General features: G+C 35.6%; 1 protein-coding gene across 4 annotated transcripts in view; it reads left to right on the top strand.

Annotated features, from left to right (window-relative positions):
- UHRF2 (ubiquitin like with PHD and ring finger domains 2) overlaps positions 1-13196 on the top strand; it is an 80307-nt gene that overhangs the window by 57538 nt on the left and 9573 nt on the right. For all 4 annotated transcript variants that reach the window (XR_007904641.1, XM_051788253.1, XM_051788254.1 and 1 more), the window contains exons 7-9: positions 2156-2279; positions 2690-2797; positions 6217-6321. Coding sequence is in view for 3 of the 4 variants with exons in the window: in XM_051788253.1 (XP_051644213.1) it covers positions 2156-2279; positions 2690-2797; positions 6217-6321 (337 nt within the window). In the remaining variant the exon portion in view is untranslated. The remainder of the gene's footprint in view (positions 1-2155; positions 2280-2689; positions 2798-6216; positions 6322-13196) is intronic.

The following is a 13196-nucleotide window of genomic DNA, read 5'->3' as shown; positions in this document are numbered from 1 at the left end:
TTTTTGACTTCCTTCATTCAGAATATTCAGTGGGACCATCTGTCTGGAAGTACATATCTGCTTGGTCCACCCATTCTTCAGTTGCCCCTTACTCAGAACCAGCTCTAATCCAGTACTCCAGTAACAGTAAAGCTCATCTGTTTTCCAGTACTGGTCCCAGGAAAGTTCCTGATAAAATATATATGCTTTGACTCAGTTACCCCCTCCCACAAACCCCCCAAATCCTTTGTTCTGTCCTGAAAACAATTTATTCTCTCTGGTTTATCCTACACCCTCAAGTACACAGAAGGTTTGATAATCATGTCAGGATTCTGACACTGAGATCTCGCCAGCCATCAGGGTCTTTTTGGCTTAACTAGTGTGCTAAGATTATCTTGGCCTGCTGGGTGGTTTCAAATGTTTTTTTAGATTGGCTATTAGTGTTCTATTCTTCACTGGCACCCATTCTTTTTCAAAAACTTCTCATAAAGCACATATTATCCTACATCTATTTCAGAGGACTACAGAGAAAGTTTGAAGAGTAGAAATTATTTTCAAGTGTAGCCATTAATGTTCAGATCCCTTTACCCTCTTCAAATTATATCACTAAAACTGCACTTCCTAAGTCCCTGTGACTGTTTTCCTCCCAGAAGGTTTGATGCTCTGTAGACAATCGTGAGAATTAAATTGACTGATAGCATGGTCTTTAGAGTCTCTCAGGTCATATGTTAAGTGCAATTTAGACCCACTTACGTTTCTGGCCAAAAAATTAGAGAATCATAGAATTGTTTGGGTTGGAAAGGACCTTAAAGATCATCCACTTCTAACCCCCCTGCCATGGGCAGGGACACTTTCCATTAGACCAGATTACTAACAGCCCCATGCAGCCTTGAACGCCTCTGGGGATGGAGAGTTTCCACCCTCTCAGTGCAATCTGTTCCAGTGCCCAACCATCTTCACATTAAAGAATTTCTTACTAAAATCTAATCTAAACCTTCTCTCCTCCAGCTTAAGGGTATTCCCCCTTGTCCTGTCACTACATGCACCTGTAAAAAGTCCCTTTCCAATCCCCCTGTAGTCCCCCTTCAGGTACTGGAAGGTGCTATAAGGTCTCCCTGACGCCTCTTCTCACTGAACAACCCCAAGTCTCTCAGCCTCTCTTCACGGCAGAGGTGCTCCAACCCTCTGATCAACTTGGTGGCTTTCCTCTGGACTTTTTCCAACAAGTCCACCCACATCTTTCTTGTGTTGGGGGCCCCAGGGATGGACACAGGTGGGAACTCACAAGACCAGAATATAGGGGGAGAATCACTTCCCTCAACTTACTGTCCACGCTGCTTTTGATGCAGCCCAGGATAGGGTTGGCTTTCTAGGCTGTGAGCACACTGCTGAGTCACGTTGATGTTCACAAACACCTCCAGGTCCTCCTCAGGATTAGTCTTTGTCTGTTCTCCAAATGATGAATTTCCACAACTTTATTTCATATAATTAAAATGTCTTGAAAAATGGCATTCAAGCTTTTTAGCTTGTTTTTGTACTCCTTTTTTCTATCTGCTGTAGTCACTGCATACTAGTGTCTCCTACTTTGCTGCCAGAATAGCTTTGTGTTAGTTGGAGTAAGTCTCAGCATTATATTCTAAGTGGCTTCAGTGGTGTGGAGTGAGTGTGAGTGTGTGTGTGTGTTTCTACACACATTATTGTCATACCTTGGCTCTGTTTGACATTCAGCTATCTACAGTCACATTTGTCGGACTACCAGCAAAAAATAAGGGTAGAGTGGGCAGGATGTAGAAACAGACCACGAGTACTGGTTAGCAGCCTCCTCTAATCTCAGCTGTCTTCTCCTTTACATGACATAAATGAAAGAGGACAGAATGACGAGAGAATACAGGAGACACGGGGACCTCTCACATACTGTGTGAGAAAGAATAGTTAAATGTTTTGCCTCTAGCACTCTACCTTTAAAGATAGTGAAATGCCCTTTTTTTTGAAGTTGACGGTATTTGTTCATGTTGAGTTCATTTTTTAAGCCATAGCTTCAGCTGCTTAAGACTGGTGTATGCTTGCTAGCTTGAAATATTCAGTCGAGATAAACAAATTGATTCTATTTTGGCTACAAGAAATGTATTGCCATTATTATGAAGTTAATTGAGAATTTACTAAAACCTTTTTTTAGGTATTGTCCATCCTGCAAAAATGATTCTAATGAAGTTGTAAAGGCTGGAGAAAAGCTCAAACAGAGTAAAAAGAAAGCAAAGATGCCATCTGCCAGTACTGAAAGCCAGAGAGACTGGGGCAAGGTAGAGTGTGTTTTAGAAATAGCTGCTACTCTTATTGTTTATGTATGTGCTACATCTATAATTCTGCTTATATATGCACTACACAAAATTCAGTACTGGGTTGCACAGACGACAAGACAATGTTTAATCCTGCCCACTGTCTACTGGCAGTTAAAGCAATGGAAGAATTATTAAGGTGACTAGAGGTAAAAACAAATAAACAAACAAAAAAGACCAAAAAAAAAGACAACCCCAAACCCCCTCCCAAACCCATAAACACATATTACTTATTTAACGTTCCTTTTAACAATTGTTAACATATTTAAAAGTATGTGTTTTTTATAATTGATGGATTTCTTGATCTCTGCATTGCATTTGCAAATAGTTTTCAATATTGTAATACTAATTCATTTTGTCTGATGTATTTTTAGGGCATGGCCTGTGTTGGTCGCACTAAGGAATGCACTATTGTTCCTTCAAATCACTATGGGCCTATACCTGGTGTTCCTGTTGGGACAACCTGGAAATTCAGAGTTCAGGTAGGTTGCTTCAATATTAGCTGTAGTTGAAGTAAGTAGGAATAATAATGAATGGGTTGGGCACTAAAATAGATTTAGATTGACAATTGCCATTTTCACAAAGACTAAGTAAAGCAAATACACTGTGATTCTAATATGGGAAGTGATGCCAGTAGTAGTGAAGGTTGAAGTGTACTGATTGGACAATACAACTTCATAAAAAGTCTGTTGTGATTAGGATAAACTTATTTCACATGTTAAAATTTTAAGTGGGATGCTTAGTGAATAACGTCAAGTATTTTTTGAAGTGCACTTCATGTGAACAGATTGTCCCATTTAGGAGGTGTAGACTATAGATTTTGACAACATTATATGGTATCACTGTGAATTGACTCTCTATCAGTGTTTTTGGTCATATGTGTAATGGATGTCCAAATCTGCTTTTAGGCTGGTGAACAGCTTAAACCAGTGTAAGCCTGTACTGCTACTGAGATCCGCTGTCTATTCAGCCTTTGGTGTTTCTTGCACTGTCTCATCTTCTGTTTCAGATATTGCTTAGGCTCTGGGGTCTCTGTGGTTAACTAGATTGGTAAAAAACTGGCAGAAAATCCCATCTGGGATAGCTGTAGGGCTGATTTTCCCAGTCCATTTCACATTTTGGTTGTGTAAGCACAGTGCCAATACTTGACAAGGCAGGAAAAAACAAAGCAGGGAGGATGGGACAACTTCATTTTGTGCCAAAACTGATTTTTTTGTGGTTTCAAAGTGTCCAGCAAGCTACAGACTTACTCCCTTTTTCCCCAGTCTGATCTGGTAGCACTGATTTTTGGGTTATCCTTTTTTTATATAGTTTTTTTTTAGATAGGGAAGTACATACTTCTTTATTTTCAAAATCAGTTAGTTCTTTATCTCGTGAACGTGTAAATGATTGTAACTGAATTTTTTCCCTCATATTTGGAAGACTAGAAACAGGATTTTTAAAACTGCTTGGGGAGGTGCAGGCCAAGAATCAAAAGTCTCTTCCGATTTACTTTATGAACTTTTCATCACTTGCTTTCTTTTTATTGGCTTTCAGATTAAGTAAAGTCTAATAAGTAAGAGAAGTTTCCAAAATCACTTAGGCAAACTCCAATTATAAAAATCAGTTTTTATTTTCACTGCTTCAGTAATAATTGAAATTCGCCTTTTTGTTAGGAATTCTATTCGTAACAAAAAAGTGAATACTTTACAAATATTTTTAGTGCTGATAGGAAAAAGCAACAGAATTGGAGTGCTGCTTTTGTCAGAAAATCCAGCAAAGACTACTAGTTTTTATATATATGCGTGGACTAGATATCAAAAGGCAATGACCATTTCTATATATTTATTTAATTTTGGGTACAAGTTAAATACTTTGTTCTTTTTTTGTGAAGATTGAAATGTTTTCTACATAGAAAGTTAAATTGCACTATTGTTTCTCATAGGACTAGTCTTTTTATGAAAAATGAGTTTGTCTCAGCAAATCTATGAGAATTTAGAGACTATAGTTTCTTTATTTCTGATTTGCATAGTTTTTTTGTGACACAAACTCTCTTTTCCCTAGAAGGAAATTGACTAAGTATTTCTTCTGAAGAGAGCATCTGAAGAGCATCTTTGGCATGAATTACTTACCAGAGTTCATCTTTGGGGTGAATCACCTACCAGAAACCTAAATTTAATTGATAAAACCTGGAAATTAAAGGAGGGAGGGAGGAATGAATTAGAGGATGTTTGATACAACAGGAAAGAGGAGCACAATAGTGGGGCCTTTTTATTCAACATACTCATAAGTGGTCTGGAAAAACTGGCAAATAACTGATAAAGTTAAGTGAGAGTGCTAAGTTGTTGTGGATAGTAAACATGGGTCTGGGAACAGTTCTAAATATATAATTTTTAATGGGCTTTCAGCTGCTTAGTCTTCTTGTTATTTAGGAAAGAGATATTCTAATAGCTAATTTTGAAAATATGTCATTTTAATACCCAATAGTGATTAAAAAAATAAATCAAGTACTAGGGAGAGTCAGGAAAATAAAATACATTATTATGAACAGCAGTCAGGATGATTAGAGGAATGAAATGGTTTTCATTCATCTGGAAAATGTTGAACATTTTGGGACGTGTAGATGACTACAAAATGATGTGCAGTATAAAAAAAGTGGGACCAATATATAAACTAATGTATTTTTGTAAAAATTACACTTCTGTCAAATTTTGTGAAGTGGTCATCAAAAACTTGTCAGCTGCCCATTTCAAGTGACTGAAAGTAGTACTAGTTCATATGACAAGTGGTACTGCTGTGAACTCTTTTATCTCTTTGATACTATGAATCCGAAAGTTTTAAATAGTTCAGGAAGTCAGAGCCGCAAATAGCTGAATGCTGAGAAATTCTGCAAGGAAGTATCATTGTGTCCTTGCATAGTTTTCGTACTGTGCACAGCTCTAGTCTGTTGTTAAAAAGTACATTTTTGACCAGCTGGGTTTTTACTGTATTGTATTATGAAATTTCAAGACTATAGGAGAAGAACATAGACTTTCTTGGAAGTGTAGGCTAGGAAAAGGAGTTCAGGAGTGTGGGAGGCAGAATCAGAAAAACAGGCAAAATCAAGGTCTGAAAGAAGATATGAAGGTAGGAAGAAGTATTGTAATTGGTTTTATGCTGGGAACCTTCATTCTAACAACAGTATTTTTGACATCACATACTGAGTTTTTTTAAATGTAGTTTAGCAGTTTGAAACAATAATTAAATACATTTTTGTGGGAGGCATGCTCCAGCAAATTTTAATGATGTTGCCAGTTTATGGTACAACTGCAGCTTTCAGGTGGTCAGGTTGCAGATTACTTGAACGTTCATTACCAGAGAGTTATCCTGGTTGGAAAACCAGTCTATGATCCATACGTTGTTGCAATGGCTTCTTCTGTTTCCTGCAATGGCAGTGTAAGAATATTCCTCTGCACTAGTCATGTTTATAGTGTGTTACCTTCGTGGTCCCTGACATAATGAGCTTTACACAGGTCACTGGGATCTTCCTTAGTAAAAAATTGTAAAATGTTACCAAATTGGCAGACCTCCTTCTGCTTTTGGATTGTTCTAAATGACTGTGCAAGCAGAGAATAGCAGTGAGTATAGTCTTAGGTACTGCTTATGGAAAGAATCATGGAGATTTTTTCCAAAGAAGAAATTGTACCTTTACATCTTCTGGTGTCACCACTGTCCTACATTGTCCTGGTTTTTTTGGGTGTTCCTACTTTTAGCTTTTCTTCTTGAAAACAAGTGGAATTCTCAACTTTAATGGCAGTCTTACATTACCTGTTCACACAGACTCCTCTGTACAATATTTTAAGCAGAGAGTTGATTGTTAAAAGTGTTTGTAGGTGACTGGTTGTTTAAAAAATACTAGAAACTGGCTTTTTTCTGTTGCCAGGTGAGTGAAGCAGGTGTTCACAGGCCCCATGTTGGTGGAATCCATGGACGCAGTAATGATGGAGCTTATTCACTTGTACTAGCTGGAGGATTCGAAGATGAAGTGGTATGTCATTTGTGCAAGCAACAGTTTTGCCTTCATAAAGCATCAAATGTATCAATGTTTGTAAATATAGAGTTATATTTGTTGTTTTTCTTAAAACTAATGCTTAGGCAAATATGACTGTGAAAAAAAATAACTACTACTGATAACAAATTAAGTAGTTCTTAGTGTTCTGGAAAGAAATACCTTAGCAAAACTTTCTTCAAGAATGCTTATGCTCATATTTAACACTCAAGCAAAATGTGTCAGTTACAGCTGGATTTTACATTGTTTGGGGTAGTTACATTTCAGTATACTTGCAGAATCTGAATTCAGCATAACTTAAAATATAACTCTGCAATTATATGCAAATAATATGTTTTATGTTGTGCTTTGGTCATGATTTTGTTACAATCAAGACATGCCTCTTCCCTTGGGTTTGTCATGATTCTAAATATGTAATAAATTTATTTTAATGAAGCAAAAATAAAAGATATGTATTATTTGATTCTATGAGGTTCTGAAGGTTCTTGGGTCCTACTGATGAGCACTTTCATAACTTCTTAAGAAAGTCGCAGAATCTTGTACTATGAGCCTTAAAGGCACTGGGAAAAAAATTCTACTTTGATGTTAACATCTAAGTAGAGCAATGAAAGGAATTATGCTGCTAAACAAAACAGTAACTACTTTAGATTTTCATCCTGTGATGTTGACCAACATTTATTTATGAATAGATTACTGTTTACAGCAATTAAATAATGTTTACACGATGTGCATCCCTTCCTGCAGTTCTGGTCCATCAGGTGAAGGATAATGCAGTAAGCAATCTTTTTTTAAAACACACATAGCTGTTAGTCATAAGGAAAAGGGCACTGAAGAAAAAAAAAGCATATGAATGAAATAGCAACAGAGTATAACACATTCCTTGCCAACAGCATCTACTAGCTGCTGCTGCCGCAGAGTGTTGCTGTGAAAGAATCTGTTTCTATTTAAACAAGTACTTGGTGTTTGGATACAGTGTCTACCCCAACCTAAGCTCTAGGACCCTAAGAACACAGTAATTGTGTCTGCAATGCTGGGATACTGCAAGCTCATTTTTTATCCTTTTGGTGATGATACTCATATCTCCTTATTTCTGCTGCTGTAATTATTCAATTCAAAATATTTAATTACCACTTATTGGATCCTTTGCATGTCTTTTCAGTTCACCAAAGTGATGTTGTGACCATTTGTTTTTGTGGACACCTACGTATTGTCATATTTTAGATGACATAAATAATTTTGAAGAGGCATTGTTGGGGAGAAATATTGCAGAAGATCCCTAAAAATTTCTATGAATGTCAGCTTTTTTTCAATTTTCTAAATTAGGAATACAAGGGGTTTTTTTCCCCCCCGGTACATTATTGAAATCAGTTTTTCTTCTGTTATTTTTTCATATACTAGATTTTATTTTCCAGTTTACTTCCATTTTCCATGTTTTTTTTGGAAAATGTTGAGAATAAACTCGTATAAGAATGTCCACAGAAAAATCAAATTCTGTAGTTATAAGTATCCTAAGTACTGTATCTAATTTCACAAATGAAAATTTCAAATAAAAATTCAGGTAAAAACCTCTGTTCAGCTTATTGTAGGAGCACAAAAACAGAGAGGTGTCTCTTACTTGAATTACAAAAGTACTTCTGTATAATTTTTTACAAAATTGAGAAATAAATACATTTTGGAGTATGTATATGCATATACCTATATTTGTAATATTTGGATGTACTGGAGTGCTTAGTAACAAGTTCTGCCAGTTTGGTAAGATCTGCCCTTGAGGTTGAGAAGGGCATAGCTTACAAAATGAGCATTGGGTGAAAGTTTTTTGCACATGAAGCTATTCCTCATTCCCAACTACATGCATATAAAATATTTGCACATTAATCTCTCTCCTGAAAATGTTTAACCTTAAATTTTAGCGACAAGTTACATGGCTTGCCTGTAGTTAACTTTAGAGTCTTGAATATGTTAATGTTGCTGATCTCCTGGTATTGCTTTGATAATAACCATTATAGGAACAGTAGTTGAAGAAATTGAGAAGTCTTTTAGTAATTTAAAATTTAAGAATTATTTCAGAACAGTCTATCATTTAAAAACTAGATACTGGACATAAGCAGTGATTGTGCAATCACTGATGAAAGTATTTTGACTTGTCGGCTCATCAAATCAGCTAGATAAAGAAATTTAACTTTTTTGCTGAAAACTTGCTCTCTTGTGTCTTTTTTCTTATGTATCAGGGTTAAAACTGCTCTTTATTTTCAAAAGTTTCAAGGTTCATGTTGCTGCTGGGTTGAGGTAGTGTTGTAAAGATGGTCAATTAATTGTGTGATGTGCTTAGTTTAATCCAAAGAAAGAATATTTCTTCTTAATGTGTGTTTCATATAGGATCATATGAGAAATCTCTGGACTGAGATTCAGAATCTCTTGGAGAATAATACTTGCTGTGATCATTCACATCTTCTTATAAAAGATTCTGAGAGTACAAAAGAGAATGACTCTAATGACTCAAAAGAGACCCCAGGCAATACACTCATGGTATAGGTCCACTGATATTTTATACCAAACCCATCCAGTACCTGGAACGTAGCACTCACAAACCACTTCATGAAATGAATGTCAAATAGAAAGTGCATGTCTTTTAGCTTTTCCATGTCTTGCTTTAACTAGCACTAGAGTAGACTAATTAAATTGGTCATACAGATTACAGGATTTTTTGCCCTCAGAAAAACAGTCAATTTGTGATCTCCAACCAAGAGTCAAAGATAATTGTAATTAAAACATGTTTCTCTAAGAACTGTCGTGTCTCCTAAGTAATCTCCCACTACAGAAAAGTATCTTTAACCTGAAGAGGCTTTCTGTCTATTGTATCTTTGGTGAACCTGGTTTGAAGTCAGAACAGATTTTGAATGGAGCAAAAAATAATTAATTCAGACAGTGTAGCCTGAATTTTACGTATAAATGATTGGTTTAAAGGTCTGGTAGTCCACCATTTTGGCACTGAACGTGAAAATGAGTAAGAAAGACCTCAGAAAGTGATTCATTTACAGTAGTTATCTAGTACTTCCATTTTTTAAAATGTTGCCCTACTTTCATTACCAGTTAGCCACCTCCTGCTGTTTCCTACTTTGAAGCTGTCTTTGTTATGATTCAGACGTATATTCAAACAGTAAAATGGTCAAATGTTTTCACTGTGGTGGAATGTGCCATGATGCTGCCACGTTCTTGCTCTTAGAGGTGGTTGTAGGGAAGACTTGGAAAGACTGATTATGATATATTCAGACTTTGAACTTAATGCAAGGGGTTTTTGTTGATTTATAAATGAAATTTGTAGTCTTTTCAATTGGCACCTTTTACTGCAGTGCTAAACCTTGAAATTATCAAAAATAAAACAATGAACAGCTAGACCAATTCTGTCAGCACTTACATGCATTCAGACTTGTGAGACTTTATTGGAGATGAATGGTGACATAATTCAGTGTCAGATATCCCTACTACTAGGAAGGAAAATGCTTCAAATGTAGTTGTGTGATAGTTAATATTTGACTTGGATTTAATAACTTCATTTTAAAAGGCTTAGTGCTTTTTTATTTTACTGTGTCATATTAAGCAAACTGTTAGCTTTTCTTCATCGCATTTTATTGAGGTGAAACTGAGGAATTGAGGGGTTAATGAAGTGATGATATTTGGAGGTTTCTTCTATCAAAAAATCCAGTAGGACTTTTTTTTTTCGTTCAGACTAAAGGTTGAAGCTTATCCCGAAAATCCGTTTGTGTTTGTTATAGCTTATTGTGATAAATGCAGTTTTGCAGTATCCGTTGAGACAAAACTTTGAAATCTGAGTGTAATAACAGAGGTGTTAATGGAAAGAGAAAATAATTGAGAGCTATCTTGAGACAGATGATATTCTAGTAACTTGAAATTGTGAATGCCCATGTCAGCTGTTGCATAAAAGGAACCCATAGAAATAGTGTGGCATACAGTTCAGTGGGATTCAAAATCTTACTTTCTTTATTCTACATTTCTTTGTTAAACTTGCAAGTGACTGTATAACAAAATTGGATAGTGGAGGATGATATAATAAAACTGACTGTTTATGCTGTCTGTCTGAGGCTGACTGGCTTATAGTATTAAGAGCTTCAGGCTCGTATTCCACTCACGCGCCTCAGTATGAGATACCAGGTCAGTGATACTGTGGCTGAAGTTCATTTGCACTGTAATGTGATCAAACTTTACAAACAGGACAGTTAAGAAATAACTTTATGGACATAGCATAAAAAAAAGAGATATACAGAAGATATTAAGAGAAGATAGGATAACAAAGTTCTTACTAGCTGTTGAAAGACAGTTTTGGTGCAAGAAAGTGGAATTAAGCTGTGGAAAGCAGAAGAGAAATGGCACAATTATGTATTTCAAGGTAAGAAAATAGGAAGAAGGTAGGAAGAAGGGAAGGGAAGATAAGACTGTTTTGATAGGCTATTTTGTTTGTTAACAAAGAACATACAGACATCAGTAATTCCTTTTGCTGTATGTTTTCTTTAACTGTTGGAGCATTGTCTTCAGATCTGCTTTCTGATCCTCTTGAGAAAAAAATAACTTTACGCATCTCATACAGGCTCTTAGTTGAACATTGTTGTAGGTGGTAGGAAGATCCTCTTTTGTCTGTAGATAGATTCAGAACTCAAAGCTATTGAGAAATTGTTTTAATGAGTCATTACTCTCAAAAGATCCCAAATAATAAGCTGTGAATATTCCTATCATACTCTTACTTTCAAAGTAAAACATTTTAAGCCTCATGTAAGTAGGTTCTATAGGTCTCCTATTACGTCTCCAGACTACCAGTGTCCCTATTTCACTTCTGCTTGTCTTGGGCTGCATTCATATCCACATTTATTCTACTCAAAGAACACTGGGTCTGTGCATCACTTACTCTTGCCATTTTTGATTTCCATTCTCTACAGGCGCTTAGGAGTTTTCTTCCTCTCCGCTTAAGAGTTGCTCTTATATCAGAGGTTCAAATCTCCTCCCCATTTCCCTTCATCCAACCTAGATCAGCGCCACAATCTCTGTCATTTTTCTCCAATTCTAGGAACTGTGTCTTTGTTTCCTGCAATCCTTTTTGGTTTTTTTAGTATACCTGTTGGGAAATAAGGGAGTGTTGTTCTTCTGGAAAATAAATCAGAATTGACTCCATCTTACACTGGAGGATGCTAAAAGATGTCATCTTCTTGTAATTTGACCTGTAACATTTATGCTCCATCATTGTTCCATTTATCCTCCCTCTACCTTGGATTTCCAGTTGTTTACTTATACACAGAGCACTTAGATAATTAAAGAGAAGCAAATGTAAAGTATGAAGTGTGGGATATGTTCAAGAGCTGAGCATGAATGCATAGACCTTCTATCCATACTATCTCTTCAAGCCCAATGTTTTCTGTTTGCCTGTGGTTAGAGTACCACCCAGAGAACCACTCAGTGTTTCTCTGAAGATGTTGGAAGTTTTTAGGCCATTTACATTTAACCCATTTTCCATAGAAGTGTGTGCCAATAGGTAATAATGAACACTGTTGCATTTATGCATTCTTGCTTGTGTTTTTTAGACTTAAATCTATAGTGGTTTGTCCTTGACTTATGTTTGTCTGTTATGCCAAAAAATAAGTCTATTCAGTACTTTCTTCTCATGAAGATTTTATCAACAACCTGATTGTTGACAAACAAAACAGTTTGTCAAGAACTTGTCCTGTCTTGTAAATAATTTTCTCTGTCTTGCTTGCATATGAAGTATTTCTGTTGTTCCTGTATTTTTTTTACATTCTTATATATATATGTTGCAAAATTATATGTTTCAACATTATATTCTACGAAGAGGGAAAAAGTCACCTTCCAGTTTCAATTTATTTCTCCTTGTACATCAAAAAACTGCCTTAAAAGTCTTCTCCTCTCTGCAACACCATTTCTTTCTTTGTTATGAAACTCAAGTCATTCTGGATTCATGACCTCCAAGATACGTTCTCTGTTTTTCTGAACTTGTCACAAGCTTCTTATTCATTGTCAAAATGCAGTTTGAGTGGGCACGATACATCAAGCATAGCCATTCTTGTTGATATTATTATCGTGATCATCTTTCTGTGATCTGTGCATTGTGTTTGCCTTAAAAGTCACTGAAAAATTAAGCATATTCTGTGATTAATTCCAGTTCTGTGATACTTTATTTTATGCAATTTATTTTACGTCCTTTCTTAGTAAACATTTCCTGCCTTGTTGGTCTTTTGAAGTTGTTTCATATATTGTCCTCATACGATATCATCCCTATTTCAGTTATTTTTTAGAGACTTATTTAGCAGAATGAGTAGACTACTCTAAGAAGGGATATACCAGAGTTTATACATGTCTTTGTTAGATTTAGAGTATACTTTTTAACTTCATAGAACTTGCTTTTTATTACGTGCAGATAATTGCAGCTGAATTTGTGTTAGGTTTTTCCCTACACAGAATAAAATGAACAAAATTTCTATAATTTATCTGTGGCCTTGTTCAACCAGCATTTCACTTTCTAACTTTCTCTTTTTCTGCTGTTGTCAATCATAAAATATCTGTAACAATCTTGCACTGAATCCTAAATAATGTCAGACTTTTAATAGTCGTAAGAAATTGACTGAATTTTACTACTGCATGCATGTTCAGATTTTTGCTATAAAAATTCATATGAACGTTACTTTCATATTAAGTGTTTATCTTCTACAGTTGCTACATGCTTTGTACAAAATGTACATCTCCAAAGAAATAACATATTAAATATATATATAGTGTGTGTATATATATATTTCTAGAAATATATGAATTTGCCAGGAGTAATAGGAGTTTCT

This window comes from Manacus candei, unplaced genomic scaffold, assembly GCF_025592945.1.
Source record: "Manacus candei isolate 608988 ecotype Guabito, Panama unplaced genomic scaffold, ASM2559294v1 h1tg000024l, whole genome shotgun sequence".
In the NCBI taxonomy this organism is placed as follows: domain Eukaryota; kingdom Metazoa; phylum Chordata; class Aves; order Passeriformes; family Pipridae; genus Manacus; species Manacus candei.
Note: the sequence above shows the minus strand (reverse complement) of the source record. Positions and strands in the feature narration are given on the sequence as shown.